At 47.9% G+C, this 17,751-nt stretch overlaps 1 protein-coding gene, 1 long non-coding RNA gene and 1 pseudogene across 4 annotated transcripts; all 3 read right to left on the minus strand.

The window, feature by feature from the left end:
* Nucleotides 1–3,701: 3,701 nt before the first annotated feature.
* Nucleotides 3,702–6,154, minus strand: Rnase1 (ribonuclease A family member 1, pancreatic). 3 transcript variants are annotated; one of them, XM_087586302.1, is made up of 3 exons: nucleotides 5,676–6,154; nucleotides 5,360–5,413; nucleotides 3,702–4,447 (listed from the first exon to the last, which is right to left on the minus strand). In XM_087586302.1, exon 3 carries the CDS (start codon nucleotides 4,421–4,423, stop codon nucleotides 3,965–3,967), a length of 459 nt encoding a protein of 152 aa, XP_087442428.1. In that variant the 5' UTR covers nucleotides 4,424–4,447; nucleotides 5,360–5,413; nucleotides 5,676–6,154; the 3' UTR covers nucleotides 3,702–3,964. The 3 variants fall into 3 exon arrangements, with proteins under 3 accessions (XP_087442428.1, XP_087442429.1, NP_001025075.2); XM_087586303.1 differs by having other exon boundaries at nucleotides 5,360–5,491; nucleotides 5,676–6,151; NM_001029904.2 differs by lacking the exon at nucleotides 5,676–6,154 and having other exon boundaries at nucleotides 5,360–5,411.
* LOC134482264 (large ribosomal subunit protein P1-like) lies at nucleotides 6,026–6,422 on the minus strand (annotated as a pseudogene).
* A 2,780-nt stretch (nucleotides 6,423–9,202) lies between these two features.
* LOC120096962 (uncharacterized) lies at nucleotides 9,203–16,707 on the minus strand. Its single transcript, XR_015638292.1, has 3 exons — nucleotides 16,493–16,707; nucleotides 13,321–13,446; nucleotides 9,203–9,599 (listed from the first exon to the last, which is right to left on the minus strand). It is a non-coding gene; the product is annotated as an uncharacterized LOC120096962 (long non-coding RNA).
* Between the last annotated feature and the right edge of the window lie 1,044 nt (nucleotides 16,708–17,751).

Consider the following 17,751-nt stretch of genomic DNA (forward strand, 5'->3'; position numbering starts at 1 on the left):
TCCTGGTCAGGTAGGGCTTACAGGTTAATTCAGGGCATTAGAGTCTGACTACTTTATTACTTTTTCTTCTCGTGGCTGGGACCAAGAACCTAGTAAGGAAGAATGTCTTGAAGGAAGGTTTTGAGAAGTGCATAGTCTATGGTGCGAAGGAAGCATGACAGCAACTCCTGAGACAGCCCAGTGTCTGCCATCAGAAAGCACAGTGAAGAATGCTGGCACTCCATTGGCTGACTCCAGCCTGTAGGGTGTGTCACTTAACACAATCTAGAAACACACCCAGGGGTTTCTCAGTTGGTTCCACACCCTGCCAAGCTGACAGTGAATAGTGACTGTCACTGTCTTGTTTGGTCTCTTGGCTTATTATTATTATTATTATTATTATTATTATTATTATTTTATATTTTGACAATGATGATCTTTTGAACTGAGATAATATGAGGGTTTTCCCCCTCGAATTTATATGGGGAAGAAAGAAAACACGATCAGAGAATATGTTATGAAAAATTCATTTTCAATAAAAAAAAGGAGAGAAAAGAAAATAAGCCTGTTAGGTGGAACAGAGTATTTTTTTCTATCCTGTCTTTTGCCATGAGGCAGTTTAAGGATTCTCTGGACTCCTCTTCTATTTACCCATCTGATGTTGGGAAGTGAAGGGATAGTTACAGTCTCTTTAGCTAACTTTCTGGGGTAAAGAAGGTTAACAACACAGTGTGAAACCTCTGGGAAGATCACAGGAGAAGTGGGAATCTCTGATTTCTGTGGAGATTCAGCTGTGTCCTGTGATGTTTTTCTGGAAACTGTCTTCTTATCAGAGAATGTTTTGCTGAGGGAGACACGTGGAGGACGTTTTGCTGAAAACAGACACGTGGTGTTCTTCTGGAAGCTGCCTGGAGAAAGGGCATGTGGTGTCTTGCTGGGGTGGACACTTGAGAGGACATGTGATGTTTAGAAAGGGTATAAGTATAACTGAACTGACAGTGGCATTGGCTCGCCCTGCCGCTCTTTGCTGGTCTTCCAGAAGCTTCTTGCCACTTCCACAGACTCAGGCCAATTGGCAGAGCCTCAAGGTTTCTTCTGGATCAAACTGCTGTCGCTGATCTGTAAATGGTGTTCATGAGTGGATCCAGCCACTGCTGCTAATTCACGAAAACTTCCTGTCTTAGTGACGGTTTTATTTCTGTGAACAGACACCATGACCAATGTAAGTCTTATAAAGGACAACATTTAGTTGGGCCTGGCTTACAGGTTCAAAGTTCAGTCCATTATCATCAAGGCAGGAGCATGGCAGCATTGCCGCATCCAGGCAGGCATGGTGCAGGAGGAGTTGAGAGTTCTGCATCTTCACCCAAAGGAAGCCAGGAGCAGACTGAGCATCCTCAGGCAGCTAGGAGAGGGTCTCCAAGCCCAAACCCACAGGGACACACTTCCTCCCACAAGGCCACACCTTCCTATAGTGCCATTCCCTGGGTCAAGCATATGCAAACCATCACACCCCCCAAAGAACTATTTCTAAACAGGTCCACATCCACCTTTGGCCTATTAACTTTCCTTGTCACTACCTCTGGTGGGTGATGGGCTAGAAGAGAGGGTAAAGCATTTAAGAACCCTTATTAAAGCAGGTTTGAAAAAGATCTGAGACTACACACAGGTTGTCTTTTAGTTCTTCAGAAGTCTTAGGAACAGAAACACTTGCCTGGACATAGCAGAGTGTCACAGGCAGTAGAGGGAAACTGGCACAATTAAACACACTTTGAGTGAGAAGCCTGAGTCCTGTGTTACAGAAAACATGGGACGGACACTCAGGGTAATGATACCCAGGAAGTCCCTGGAGCCCTGAGCCTCTTTATTGAGTGAGCCCAGTGTCCTAGATGCGTGTCTTTCTCCTGCTTTCTTGGAAGATTTCTACAATCATTCTATTCTTTCTTTAACATAAAAATAAGACTCAGGAATACCTGGAGTTCCCCCACCCCTGACCATGCAGATGAAGCATCTTCCAACAGCCTTGGTTACCTGTACACAGCCACAGAGACCCTGGCCACCGTCTCGGGGGCATAAATCCCCACTAGCACACTCCTCCCTCCAGCTTATCCTGGTGATCATTGGGCTGGCTACCATGAGGGGAGAAACAAACACCTAGAAGCAGCATCATACCTGCTAATCCTTTCCAAGTAGTTCCACCCAAGAGGGACCAAGTATTCAAACATGTGAGTCTAGGGGGCCGTTCTCATTCAGATTCCTGTACCAATCTATGCCCCATGTGTTAGCTGTGGCACAGATATAGAAAAACAAGTGCAGTAGCTCTAGTTGGTCTAGACCTAGTCAGGGGCCCAGGCCAAATGTTCTAACACTGTAGACTCAGGGCAGGGGCAAAAGGAAGGACACTGACTTTTAGTATAAGCCCTTCCCACACTTGCAAGAAGAAGCTAGAAAGTGACTCATGGATGTGATGAACTTTAGAACACAGCCACCATAGTTGTAAAGCCTGTCCCATCCCATCAGAGGAACAAGTTCTCTGTGTTGTTATGAAGATAACCATGAGTAGAAACAGCGTGTGGACCTAAAACTGTTCTGAGACATAAAGCCTAACTCTTTATTTCTTATTTCTACTTATGTGTGTGTGCCTGCATGAGTCTATGTGGGCCATATATGTGCATATGCCCACAGAGGCCAGGAGAGCCTCAGAACCCCTGGAAATGGAGTTACAGGTGATTGCGAGCTGTCATGTGGGTGCTGAGAACCAAGATTGGGGCCCCTAAGGAAGCAGTAAATGCATTTAGCCACTGACCCATCCACTTGGAAGAAGTTCACTCCCACCCCAAATAGCTGGGGCACAGTGGCACACGCCTAAGAGCCCAGTACTTGAGAGATCTGGGAAGGAGAAGCAAGACTTCAAGGCCATCATTGGTCAGGTACTGAGTTTCAGGACGCTCTGTGCTACTCAAATTGTTAAAAGAAAACCCAAACAAACCTAAAATGATGGACTAATCTGCGGAGGAACTCTACAGTTTGTCCAGGAGTACTGGTGGCTGGTTCTTACAGAAATATACCTCCACTCCTTACCTTCAATGTAGAACCGAACCATGAATCCTGGATCATCCATGCACCAGACTGTGCCACCTTCGTGACTCTTTCCCAAAAGCATCATTGAAATTTGATTTCCACTGTGGTTATTAAAACTGAAGACTCACCCCAACCCCACCAGATACACACACACACACACACACACACACACACACACACACACACACACACACACACATTCCTATTTGTTCCATGAAGTCTGAGTCACACTAAGGAGGCAGGAGAGTAGGAAGGAGTCCCTGGAAGGCAAGACTGACTGCTTCCTTTCTCTCACATTGAAACCCTGATAGAAGATGCTGAAAGGCAGAGGCAAAGGCAGCTTTCTTCTTCCCTCTGACTGGAAGGATTGTCTTCAGTAGATGAGACTGATCTGTATTGGTATGAGGAGCGGGTGGACTTGAGGCCCAGAGCTACTGGGAGCTGGAATAGATGTTAGACTTTATTATAGAGAAGAGTGTATGGGGAGGATGAATGCTCAGTGGAGAGGCAGGAAATTCTAGCTTCAGTGGTGTAGTTAAAGCTGCCAGGAATGGGGAAGACGCAGACCAATGAATGAGGTGACTTGCCTGCTGTCCTTACCCCATCGTGAACCATCTAAAAGGACACCTCTGAGTGGGCAATTTATAATGGACAGAATTTTATTTGGTTCTAAGTCGGGAAAGTCTAAGGTTGAAGGGACATGCTCTGGTGAGGGCCATCTTGCTTCATTTGTCTGTGTCTGGAGAGGGGTCTGGGAACAGGACACGGGACAGGAACGAATGTTTGGTTGGATGGAAGTCCTAACAAGAATTATTTCTCTCAGGGAAAGAATGATCGAGAGGGGAGGCAGGTGTTGCCATGATGGGAGACACGGACATCTCACTGGTTTGGCCTACGTGAAGCCCTACACGGAAGCATCGAAGTGGACTGGGACGTAGGGGTTCCCGTCACAAGCAATGATGATGTGCTTCTGGCTGTCAGTGGTTGTGTAGTCGCAATTGGGATACTTGGAGCTGCCCTTCAGGCGGCAGTCAGTGATGCGCAGGGTGGAGCTGCTCTTGTGGCAGTTGTTCCTCCCATTCTTGCAGGTCACTTGTCCCTGGGAGCAGATGGCCTGGACATCCTCCAAGGGTTCATGCACGAAGGTGTTCACTGGCTTGCATGACCCCTTGGTCATCCCCTGGCGCTTCATCATCTGGTTACAGTAGGTGGGGCTGCTCTTGGAGGGACCCTCTGTGTCCATGTGCTGCCTCTTAAACTTATCCGCCGATGATTCCCTAGATTCCCCACCCAGGGAAGGCTGGACCCATCCAAGCACCAGGACAAGCAGTGAAAACAGAAAGAGGGACTTCTCCAGACCCATAGTGGCTTTGCTGCTCTGAGGAGCCTGACAGGAAAGGAAGAGAAAAAAGGACAAATGCTCAGAAGAGCTGCAACACCCACCTCCAGCTCCACAGGAGACTCTCCCACCTCAGCCTCCCAGCACACTCCCCCCACCTCAGTCTCCCCAGCACACTCCCCCCACCTCAGCCTCCCCAGCACTCTCTCCCTACCTCAGCCTCCCCAGCACACTCCCCCCACCTCAGCCTCCCCCAGCACACTCCCCCCACCTCAGCCTCCCCCAGCTCACTCCCCCCACCTCAGCCTCCCCAGCACACTCCCCCCACCTCAGCCTCCCCAGCACACTCCTCCCCACCTCAGCCTCCCCAGGACAATCTCATTCTTTAGGAGAGCCAGAAGGATTTCCCTCTGCTGACAGATCTTGCAAATGAGACACTCTTTTTCTTCATTACTTACTGAAGAGAAGCCATTCTTTTCTCTAACTGGTGGGATATGTCACCTAAACTCTTACCAAAATTCTAAATACTGTTTGTTTGGGTTTTTTTTCATATAAAATATATTTGAAAAATAGAACACATTTATTAATAGTGTTCAAATTCCTTATCGTAAGTTCATTTAGAAAGTGCCATAGCTAAAATGTATTCCTGGGTCATTACTGACTTCCAGGACTGTCATTATCTTAGAACACCTATGAACTTGGTCTACCCGACTCTGGCAGTATACAGGGTTTGTGTTGTATTCTAAAGACACAAACTCCCTTCCCCAGCCTGGGAGCTCTGTCCTCCCCACACCACTAGTTCTTTATACCTGACTGTACCTTGCCTCCACTCCTGCCTCCAGCTGTTTGCCTGGGTCAGCTTCTCTGGAGTTGGTGTCAGTCAAGAGTGACTGGCCTCCACTCTCTCAGTTCTAACTCTCAAGCAGAAATAGATACAGAGGCCACCTCTAAGCCACTTACCTAAACGTTTGAATTCCAGAGCAAATTGGAAGACAGTTTCTTCAGTCCCAGTCTCTGTGGTGAGGAATTTAAAATGCTTAAAAGGGGTTGGCTTCCAGAAAAATGGGCGGAGTAAATCTGGGTCAATCTTATCTGAATGATAAAAACAAGGCTATTGTAAACTTGGAAGGGACCCCTCCACCCCAGGCTGCCAAGGAAAAGCCATTTGAAACCCAAGTGCTGATTCCCAAGGGGCAGCAGGGCAGCCACAGTGACAAGGGCACATCCACTTCACACTCCTTCACAAAGCCTTGTAACTTATGAGCAAGCTATGTACCTGGAGGTTAACAAAGGACACACAGAGATCCTGGGAATCGTGGAAGAGGGAACCTTTCTTCACTATGAATTCCAGATCTCAAATTCATGGTAGCCAGAATTCCGGTGCCTCTCTTGGAGAGAGAATAAGAGGGCTTTCTGTCTGCAGCTTGAAGAGTTCCAGTCCTAGAGGAGTTGTTGGGGCAGGCTTACCAAGCCAGACTCAGTGACCCATCCTCTGACAACTTGTCAGACAGGTCTGAAACCTCTTTCTAGGAGACAACTCTTTCTCTGACTAGCACAAGGCCTCATTTGGCCTTTCTTTCCTCAGCATGAGACTCCTGGGGAAATTCTCTTTGTTGTTGTTTGCTTTTACAGGTTCAGCCTTTGGTTAAACAAGTTAACAGAGAGGCTTATCCAGCAGGACCAAAGCCCTTGTCCTCATTCATCATCAGACTCAGGTTTCTTCCTCCTTTGCTTCTTCTCAGCTGGGGCAGCAGCAGTGGAGGGGGCAGGAGCAGCCTACCAGGCCCTACACTGCAGATGAAACTTCCTGTTAACCTTGGCCAGGGCCTTTGCAAACAAGCCAGACCAGAAAGGTCAACATTGACACCAGCAGCTTTAATAATGGGGCCACTGATCTTACCCTGTGACAGTCACCTCTTCTCCATGCAGGATGAAGAGAGTAGATTCAGGGGAGCTCAGAGACTCCTGTGACTATGAGGACTGCCAGAGTGGAGCTAGTCTCTGCATGAAGTGAGGGCCTCATCCACAGGCAGTCTTAGCTTCCCTGAAGCCTAGCAGCTGTGGAATGCATAGGGGAATTCTAGTTCATGGAAGTCTGGACTGGATAGTTTTATGTCAACGTGGCACAAGCCCAAGTTACCTAAATGGAGGGAACCTCAATCGAGAAAATGTCTCCATAAGATTCACCTGAAGGGCACTTTCTTTATGATCAATGGGGGATGGCACGGTCCATTGTGGAAAGTAGGTAAAGCAAGCCATGGGGAGCAAGCCAGTAAAAAGTACAACACCCACCCACCCCCATGTCCTCTGCATCAGCTCCTGCCTCCAGGTTCTTACCCTATTGAGCTCCTATCCTGAGTTCCTTCAGTGATATGGAAGTGGAAACCAAATAAACCCTTTCCTCCCCAACTTGTTTTTTGTCATGGTGTTTGGTTGCAGTAATAGCAACCCGAAGACAGGCTCCACTGTCTCAATAGACTGGGAGCAGAGGAGTGGGACACAACTGTCTTTCCTTAGAGTATCTCCCAGAGTAGTTATGATGTTTGGAGATGACAGTGAAGATGCCTGGCCAGAGAGGAGACCTCCAGTGTGAGGTCTACCAATTCTGGTCACTTTCTACCATCTTCTACGCCTGGTCTGGAGTATTCAAGGTAGGAACAGAGGAGAGAAAGATCAACCAAAACCACATTTTCTGGAGAAAATACACAATCAAATGGCTTAGTGGAGGCCCAGGTTACCATGATTGTACACCTCTGCTAGGGAGCCCATCCTGACGTGTAAACAGTTTCTTAGGGTGATGATAAGGGTTACAGACCGAAGGCTTTCTCTTTCCAGGCTGGGAAGTGGTAAACAAGGAGGACACCAGGAGTGGGAGATGACTCCCTTTACCTGTACCTGAGGTGAAGCAATGACAGCATTTAGGACTTTAAAATCCATACCCTGCCTCCCTTTGGGGCTGAAGGTTGTTGGTGGCGGAAGCCTGCTCTCTGTAAGTGTTCTGATCTTGTCCGTATGCCTCATCCTGCCCCCACCTCTGAGATTGAAGAGACCAATCATGCACACCACACCTCACTGTATGTGGTGCCTGGGGTGTCAGCCAGGGCTTCGTGCCTGTGAGGCCAGCAAGCGCTCTACCAACTACGGTCCCAAGCCCAGAAGAAAAAGGTCTTCCAGGAAGACATTTAAGATGGCTTTTCATGTGGTATCCAAATAAAATCAGCGTCCCTAGGATGAATGAAGATGCTGTGGCCGTGGGGTTGACGAAGACCGGATGTGGCAAGAGGTTGTCTTTCCCGCCCAGTAGTTTATGCACTTCTGCCTATGTAAGCCAAGAAGTCGCACGATTAAAATGAAATGAGCGTGATGTACTTTGGTTGCAGAATAGATTTTTCTAGTTAGGGAATCACAGGCCAGTACTTGGGTCTGCCTCCTCATTGGTTGGTGGGAAATGGAGATTGGAAGGGGAGAGGGGAAGGCGACTGTCGATTGGATAGTAATAGGGAGAGGGTGAGGAGTGCTTTTGTCCTGGAGCAGAAGGTCATCATCACCCCGCATGGACTACATGCTGCTTTCGGTACCAGATGTATAAACTGAGCACTTGGGTACCAGATGTGTAGACCGAGGATGTGACCGCTCCAAGGTATGAGCGAGGGGAAGGTTCTTATTGTAGATATGAGGGAGAGAACAGCCAGAGGCATCTGGAAGTGTCCATATCAGAGAAAGTAGTAGACTGAGCATGGCCTGAAGACTGGACTGGGCCATGAGGTCTGGATGAGACAGGAGGAGAAGGAGACAACCAGGAGAGAGGGATAAGATTGAGGTGCCTAAGAGAGGAAGACAGAGAGCACAGGGCCAGAGTTCAGGGTTGATATATGGGAATGCGTTGGGAAGCTCACGAGCTGGAGAAATTTAGGATAGCTTGTGGGGCAAGAGAGCAACAGGTAGTAGTGACACAGAGGGAGCCTGGAAGCCAACATGCACATTGATAACTGTGGGTACCACAGAACCATTAGTTCCTCCTGACAGTGGTGAGGAAAGGCTCCTTTGGCAGAGACAGTGGGGCCGAGACTTCAGGGGAGTAGAGCTTTTGTTGAACCTGATATTCTGCAGGAGGGATTTGAGCTATAGGCTGGCTTTTACACACGTCCATTTTTTAAAAAATGCATATGTGTGTCTGTGTGTGTCTGTGTTTGTGTGTGTGTGTGTGTGTGTCTGAGTGTGTGTGTGTGTGTGTGTGTGTGTGTGTGTATGTGAGTGTACATGTGCGCATGTCAAAATACTGCCTGTCATATACCTATCCTGTCAATAACAGTTTAGGCCACCTTTCCCATGACATCATTCTAGATATTGTCCTCAGCACTTTCAACCTCGGAAATCTTGTCTGGAAGATAAAAATCAGAGAAAAAAGTAAGCTTGAATGTTACTGCAATGGACTTTTATCATATTTTATGATCAAATCCAGTGGTGAACTGCCCAGGCATCAATCCTTAGATTCACGCTTCACTACCAAGGAATGAATCAGAGTTCTACATGGCTAGAAGGCCATGGCTTTGCCATTGCTAATTCTTTCTGTGGTACTCAGATTAGAAAGAAACAAACAAGGGCTCCAAGACTGGAGGGACGGCTCTGACGTTAATAACACTGGCTGATCTTCAAGGGGACCAGGTTGGAATTCTGTTCCCTACACCTACATAATAGCTCACAACCGGCTGTAACACCAGTCACACAAGATCCAAAACCTTCTTCTAGCCTCTGTGGACACTACCTGCATACGGTGTACAAACATACATGCTGGCAAACACATTTATTTATTTATTTATTTGTTTATTTATTTATAACATGCATACATTTAACATTTAATATTTGCACATGCATACATAAACAGATAACAAAGTATTAAAGAAAGATCTATTTGTCCAGGCAGGGTGGTCTTCACTCACGATCCCAGCACTGGGAGACAGGAGAAGGAGGCTTGCCGACTTGATCCACAACAAGAGTTTGAGTTCAACAATGGAAACATATATCCTGTTTCAAATTTAAAAAATAAAATAAAAATAAATTTGTATCCTTAGTGCTGGTCCTGAAGGCCTGTGAGGCTGGAGCTATTGATTTTGAAGCATCTCAGAGAGCCTATTGGTCTTTCTGGTTTGGGTGGCAGCGGTCTTTATCCAGAATCCAGATGTTCCTGTGTAAACACTGTCTAATGATCATAACGACACAACAGAAAGGAGACGATCTTTCAGTACAGCTTGCCGTGAAGAGGACTGAACAATTTCTGAGCAATAACACAACATATACAAAAGAACAAAGGGGAGCAGTTGAGTGGACATCTTTATCCTAACATCCCACCTTCTGAGAATCGACTCCCCTCTTCCCACCACCACTGGCCAACAGTAGTAGAATTTGGGGTGGAAACAAAAGCTGATTCTCAGTTTTATGTGCGTAAGCACTGATGAGTCTATGGGCCATTAGGGGCATTTGGGGGCATGTAAGGAGTAAGAAGAGCATCTAAGGGCATGCGAAAAGTAAGGGAGCCCATTGTGGGGATGTAAGTCTTAAGGGAGGTGTCTTAGGATTTCTATTGCTTGGAAGAAAAGACCATGACCAAAAAAGCGAGATGGAGAGGAAAGGGTGTATTAGGCTTGGATTTCCAGAACATAGTCCATTACTAGAGGAAGTCAGGACAGGACCTCAAGCAGGGCTGGAACCTGGAGGCAGGAGGTGATGTGGAGGTCATGGAGGGGTGCTGCTTATTGGCTCACTTCCCATAGCTTGCTCAGCTTGCTTTCTTATAGAGACCAGGACCACCAGCCCAGGGATGGCCCCACCCACAGTGGGCTGGGCCCTCCCTGCTTGATCACTAGCTGAGAAAGCTCCACAAGGCTGGAGCTCATGGAAACATTTCTCTGATGACTCACTCTCCTGTGTGTCAAGTTGACAAACAAAGCCATCCAGTAGAGGAGGGAATTGTGAGGGTATAAAGCTAGGGAAGGCATTGTGAGGGTGTAAAGACAGGAAAAGGCATTGTGGGGATGTGAGGAGTAGGGGAGGGCATTGTGGTGTGTGAGGAGTAAGGAAAGGCATTGTGGGGATGTGAGTGGTAAGGAAAGGCATTGTGGGGGTGTTAGGTGTAAGGAAGGGCATTGTGGGGGTGTGAGGTGTAAGGGAGGGCATTGTGGGGTGTGAGGAGTAAGGGCATAGCTTAGGCAAAGCTGGGCTTTGTCTTGAGGCCTCAGTCTCTTCTCTCTGAGCTTCACTCCTTTTTCTGTTCTTTGCCACATTGTGCAACCACCTTGCTTTTCTTATCTTACCCTCCTTTCTCTCTCTCTTTTTCTCTTATTCTTCATTTTAAAAGTCCAGCTGGTTTGCAGCCCAGTCAACCTGAATATTTGTTCTGATTCTTGCTTCCAAGGGTAGAATGACATGTTTTATCTCCTACTGAAGACTGTGAGTCCCTGAGGAGAATGTGGATAGGCCACTTTCTATGGAAGTGGGAGGAGCACTTCAGCCTCTCCAAAAGCTCTCTGTGGAGACTTGATGAGTCTGAGTGAGGCAGGGGGATGAGGGGAATGTATGCTTGTGGGCAGGTGAGAAGCCAGTAGATGAATCCCAGGGTGCCTGAAAAGAACAAACAAACTACTTCAAAGTTATGGTGGCCATCATTCCTCTTGATCACTCCCATCTAACAACTCCCCACTCTCATCTCCTCTCGCCCCTCTCCACCCCTGCATGAACTCTGAGAAAAGATGGTTCAAACATCCATGCCCTGGTTGAGGTCAAGCAGGCACACAGTCCCCTATTCCAGACGGTTGCCCTGACTTGCCTGTGAGTCCAGCAGGTGCAGTCAACAGCCCAGTGTCCAGAACACACAGGCCTTATCTCCTACACACCTCGGACTACTGACACTATCAGTTTTCTTCAGTCCTGGGAATGAGACTCATTCCCCAGATGCCCTTTCCCACTTTATCAGTTCTAAATATATATCCCCAAATGGACCAGATATTGCCCAGCATGCCAGAAGGAAGACACGTGGTTCTCTCTCCCTCTCCCTCTCCCTCTCCCCCAACTACCCCCTCTGTCTCTCTGTTTCTCTGTCTCTTTGTCTCTCTGTCTCTCTCTCTGTCTCTCTCTCTGTCTCTCTGTCTCTCTCTCTCTGTCTCTCTCTGTCTGTCTCTCTCTCTCACACACATACACACACACACATACACACACTTTTTCTTTGTGTGTGCGATATTATTGCTGTTGTCGTTGTTACAACAGACTAAATTATCTTTCAACCTGGCTGTTTCCAGGTCTGTTTCAGTTACTTTAAGGACATTTCCCCCTGTCTCTGTCCCATCAGCATTTCCCTCTACAGCAGGCACCAGTGTCCCTCATCCCAAAGCTGAGGGGCAGCACACTGTCTCAGTTCATTTTCTGCAGCTCACCCACAGCTGTGAGAAACAACCCCTTGCTATGAGAAAACAGGAAGTAGGAGGATGCTGGCAGTTGGAACCCCTTCTCTTTCTCCCGAGAAGCAATTAGACACAGAATGTAAGGCTCTAAAAGGCTGAGAATTCTGAGCAACAGAGTGCAACTGGACCTGGGTAGGAGCTAGAACAGAATCCGAAACAGCTCTTAAAAGCTGAGGGAAGCAGGGGAAATCAAAGTGCAACATGTGTTAAGGAGATTTTCATGGGAAAAAAAAGCACCCATATACCTAAAATAAATTGTAGTGACAAAGACAGGAGAATTTGGACAGAAGAAGAAGCACTGTACCCTTAACAGGGATCAAGTGTCTGCATGTGACTGTGATGAATGTTAAGGACAAAGGAAAAAGGAAATTTAGTCCAGTGTAGCAATGTCTTGACCACCTTAAAAAACCAACTTCAGCATAAAGAAGAAAAAAAAACGTTGACCTCTGACCTCAAGCAACAAAACATCTTCCCATGCCAGAGCCAGACAGGCTTGGCAGCAGAAGCAGAAACCAGCCTTCGCTACATAGCTTTGGGCACACACAGCTTGTCACAGCACTGGGAACCTTGTCCCGGGGACTGAAGAAAACTGATAGTGTCAGTAGTCCGAGGTGTGTAGGAGATAAGGCCTGTGTGTTCTGGACACTGGGCTGTTGACTGCACCTGCTGGACTCACAGGCAAGTCAGGGCAACCGTCTGGAATAGGGGACTGTGTGCCTGCTTGACCTCAACCAGGGCATGGATGTTTGAACCATCTTTTCTCAGAGTTCATGCAGGGGTGGAGAGGGGCGAGAGGAGATGAGAGTGGGGAGTTGTTAGATGGGAGTGATCAAGAGGAATGATGGCCACCATAACTTTGAAATAGTTTGTTTGTTCCTTTCAGGCACCCTGGGATTCATCTACTGGCTTCTCACCTGCCCACAAGCATACATTCCCCTCATCCCCCTGCCTCACTCAGACTCATCAAGTCTCCACAGAGAGCTTTTGGAGAGGCTGAAGTGCTCCTCCCACTTCCACAGAAAGTGGCCCATCCACATTCTCCTCAGGGACTCACAGTCTTCAGTAGGAGATAAAACATGTCATTCTACCCTTGGAAGCAAGAATCAGAACAAATATTCAGGTTGACTGGGCTGCAAACCAGCTGGACTTTTAAAATGAAGAATAAGAGAAAAAGAGAGAGAGAAAGGAGGGTAAGATAAGAAAAGCAAGGTGGTTGCACAATGTGGCAAAGAACTGAAAAAAGAGTGAAGCTCAGAGAGAAGAGACTGAAGTCCAATCCAGGTTGATTGAAGTAAATTTGTACCTGGGTTTCATTCTTATCTCTTCCTGGGGTTCCAGTCCCTGTATGATACCTGCAGGGACCCCCACAGCTTCCACCTCTAATCCCCTCTATGTTTACCTTCCGTCTCCAGCCAGCATTTCCCAGCCAACCCCACTGCCTGGCAGGGCCCTGAAGGACTCTCTTACCAGGTGTTCCTGCTGGGCTCCTACTGTGACAGGGGCAGTTGATGAGTCCCAGGCTCAGAATGCTTTGTTGGCCTCACTTCTTCAGGGCAGTCACAGCTGCCTAGGTGGGGCAGGGCAAGATTTATTCTTAAACCATGAAAGAGAAACCAGAGAAGATTTTGCAGAAGTGTAGTGGGCTAAGGCTCTCCACCTCCAAGGAAGCTCTTTAAACGTTTCTATGGTTATTCCAAGGGAAATAAACTCAACTCAAGAAATGAGTAGGCTCAACGCTCAGAGTTTTAAGCCCCCACTTCGTTTTTGACCCGACCTTCCGTTTTTGAAGCCCTGTGATTTTTGTCTCTTAACAAAACACACAAAAAAATACATTGTATATTTGTATAACAGTTGTTCCAAACTTGGAAAGGTGAGTTCCTCAAAGGACACTTGAATAAACCATTTTTTGTGTATATGTCTATGGGGCCAGACACTAGGCTACTACATATTTAGAAGCTTATAGTCTTTTGAAAGACAGTGGGTAAATAAGCCTGCTATAAATGTGATTAGCATTCACAGTGTGGTTTGCACTAAAGGGAACAAGAGCTATTGAAAGGCACCCACCCAAGTTGAGCTGTGTTTGAGGACTGACTAGTGAGGCGAGCAGAGCCATAAGGACCTTGGCTGCGAGAAGTGTGTGTGTGAAAAGACCCAAAAGCATGATGAAGAAGAGAAAATGTAGGGTGCATGCCTTTGAGTCTGTTCTCTCCTCCCGACTGGTGGAGATTGCTATACCCGACACACGATTGCTGTACCTCATCGCCCTGAAGGCTTCCATCTGGACTTCCTGCCTCTGGCCTTACTTCTTTCTAAGCAACCCTGCACGGTTTCCCCAGATTAGCACGGTTACATAGTACACTTTTACTCAGTCAGGTTTTCACATAGTGTCTTGATACATGCCCAGGCCTGCCTCCAACTCGGTATCCTCCTGCATCTTCTTCAGTAGAGCTGGGGTGCAGGCCCGTACCACCATACCTACTTTGACTAATATCCACAGGGATGTTGCCCTGCGGTGTAACCACTGCCGTTTGAGTTTTACAAGATCCCCCATATGCTTGAGTGTTTGAGTAAGTAGGCCCCAGTTGGTGCAACCGTTTGGGAAACTCGTGGAAGCTGTAGGAGGTGGGACCTTGCGAGAGGGAGTGGGTCACTGCACGTGGGCCTTGAGGCGGTGTACAGGGCTCTGCCTCTGGTTGCTCTTACTTCCTGACTGAGATAAATATAGTTCACACACCGCTGTCGCTGTGCCTCCCTGACCATGACAGGTTTAAGCTGTGAGCCAAAGTAAACCCTTCCCTCTATCAATCTGATTCTGCCTGGGGTTTTGGTCATGGAAAGAAGACAAGTAACCACAATATTTACTGTTATAGTTACACAAATGTTGATATATGGCTAAGCACGGTGGTCCACTCCTGTCATCCTAGCACTAAAGGATGCTGACAAGGACCAGCCTGGGTGATAAGGAGCAGTGTCCCAAACAGAAAAATAGACAACAACCACAATAACAGAAAATGTGCTTTAAATGCTTTAAAGAGGCTGAAGAAATGGTTCAGTGGACAGGAATGTCTACTGCTTCTGCAGAGGCTCTGAGTTTGGGTCCCAGCACCTGTCTCAGGTAGATTACAACCTCCTGTAACTGCATCTCCAGGGGGAATCTGATGCTTTTGGCCTCTTTGGGCCCCTGCAATTACATTCATATACTTCCCCGACCCCACGTTTATCTTTAAAAAGAGCTTTAAAAGACAAACTTTTTATTGATTCTTTGAGAATTTCCCATCATGCACACCTATCCCACTCATCCGTTCTGCTGGCATCAGGAACTGGCCTGGTGGTTGGTTACAGATCCCCTCCAAACCCAGTGATGACGACGATGTCACCATAGGCCACAGGGACCCATGCATCTGTTGCCATGGTAATGGCCATACATTCCCAGAGTTCATTTGGTTTAGCTCCCACCTTTACCTAAGAGCAGTTAGGTCACCGCCTAAATACAAGGCAGAGCCTTCCTGACCTTTGCCCTTTCTTCTCTCTCTCTTCCCCCTTTGTCTCTGTCACCCATTTAGTTCCCTTCCCCCACAATAAACCTCTCTCATGAGGAACTGCACTGCCTGGTGTGGTCTGTCCAGACGTGAGCCACGATTCTAACACAACACATTCATCCCTCCATATCTACCCTCTGCCTTTGCACCTTTCCCTGAAAAGAAAAACAAAATCTCACAGTGTGTGTAACAGTGTGTAACACAGCACAGCACACCCTTCTGCCGAGACAGCTTCATTTGCAGATGTTTATCGCAGTGAGTCATTGGTCCGGTTTGATGCCTCTGGCTTCTGCTCCACTATCAAGAGTGGATCCTCACTGGGACTCCTCTCAGACATCCTGCTGTTGCCCTGGGTCACGGAGACCTGCAGCTTTGGTTCTGCTCCAGCAGGTCATCGATGGGGTGGATGTTGGACTGAGCCCACTCACACCCCTGGATCAGGGGCTGGGTAGCAGCTGAGTTAGTCAGTCTCATAGCTCTCCTCTGCTCACACCTCCTTGGCCAGCTCTACTGTCCTGCCAAAGCAAGGTTTAGGGCGCTCTCCCGAATGTTACAGTTGGCAAAGGGCGGGGCCAGCCTTCTCATCTGCTCCAGGTGGCCAGGGGTGGGGATGCATCTTTCCCATGCCCATACCGCCAGATGGCCCGTGAGCACAGCCAGTTCTCCTGTACTCATACCCTTGGGGCCCAGCTCACCCACAATCCCCCAAACCAGGGCCATTCGTACTGTGATTCTCCAGTAAGGTAGGGGGAAGCTGCTTCGTACTGCAGCTGGTGAGGGCCGAGCTGTCCCCCACACTGCACAACTGAGGACACCAGCTTTGCATAGCCCTTGGACATCCACAAAGTCCCAGGTGGCAGCCTCCACATGGCCTCTGGTGGTGGTTACATGGGCCACAGACATCAACACAGACCCCTCCTTCTGCAGGGCCATGAACCCAGACATGGTGCTCAGTGGTAGCCCAGGCCAGGATCTCGCCATGTCCTCAGATAGTACCACAGGCTACTCTCCCAGACTCCTCTTCACTACCCTCCAGTCAGCCTCTCTTCCTTGTGCACACATTATTCTGTTTCTCTCTCTTCCGTCTCTCCACCACTCACCTGCTTGTCTTAGTGGCACCTGTGCCTCTGGTGTCTTCCCCATGGCACAGGTGTGTGTGTCTCAGCCAAGTGTGTGTGGCGGTCATCAAGGGCATGATCTGCTCCCCCAAAACAGCTTTTACAGTTCGTTTCTTCTTTGACAGCGCCATGAACCTACCCAGATGCTAACACTCGGATCACATTCATGCCTCCTCTCTTTTTAAATGATCAGGCCTGGAGTCAGGTTCATGGCCCTGCAGAAGGAGGGGTCTGTGTTGATGTCTGTGGCCCACGTAACCACGAAAGGCCATGAGGAGGCGGCCACATGTGATTTTGCATTTTTTATTTATATGTTTTTGTTTATATGTATTTACTGCATATGTTTTCAGATGGGCGCTCACACTCGAGAATGTGTGCACGCATGGGCGCGCGCCCGCAAACACACACACACACACACACACACACACACACAGACTTGTGTCATGATGCCTTGTGGAGATCAGAGGACTATTTGTAAGATCTGGTTTTCCCTTTCTACGGAATGGATTCCAGGATCAGCCTTGGAGTCAGGCTCCTTTATCTGTTGAGTCACCTCAATAGCCCCTCTCTCTTATCCTCCTCCCACTCAGCCCTTCCCCCTTCCTGCCACCAGGTGTTTGCCCGTGTTTAGTTTAGTTTAGGTTTGGTTTGTACTTTGTGACCTACAGGGTTTCAACAGGACTGGTCTTGTGGGCGTGGCCGTAATGCTTTCCCCTGCAGCATGGGTAACCCACAAAGGCTACATCACTGGAGATAATGACTTCTTCAGGGGCTGTCACCTACAATTAGCTCTCCTGGGAGAGGTTTCATGAGCCTCTCTCCTCTATCTGTGACTGAATATTTATGGACTCAGTCTTTTGCAGTTCCTGGCAGACAGCCACAGATGTTGTGAGTTCAGGCATGCCATGACCTCATTGTGTCTGTAAGACAGTATTTTATGGCCGCTATCATCACCATCACCATCACCCCCACCACTACTATCATCATCATCATAGTCATCATCATCATCATCAGAGTCATCATCGTCATCACCATCACTGTCATCATCATCCAGCTGTTATACCCCGCCCTGCTTCTTGATGTTTTCTGAGCCTTGGAGAGGATGATATAGGTGATCCATTCAAAACTGAGCACCTGATCTTCACCTGTCCTTAGCACCTTGGACAACTCTGAGTCTTTTCCTTAATTGCCAGTAGATGTGATTTTGTTTTTTCTCTCTGAGGCTTTCCATACACCTTCGT

Source organism: Rattus norvegicus, chromosome 15, assembly GCF_021556685.1.
Source record: "Rattus norvegicus strain SHRSP/BbbUtx chromosome 15, alternate assembly SHRSP_T2T, whole genome shotgun sequence".
NCBI lineage: Eukaryota > Metazoa > Chordata > Mammalia > Rodentia > Muridae > Rattus > Rattus norvegicus.

Coding starts and splice junctions, on each gene's coding strand:
- Rnase1 (XM_087586302.1), bottom strand. CDS start 4,423: ATGGGTCTGGAGAAGTCCCTCTTTCTGTTTTCACTGCTTGTCCTGGTG.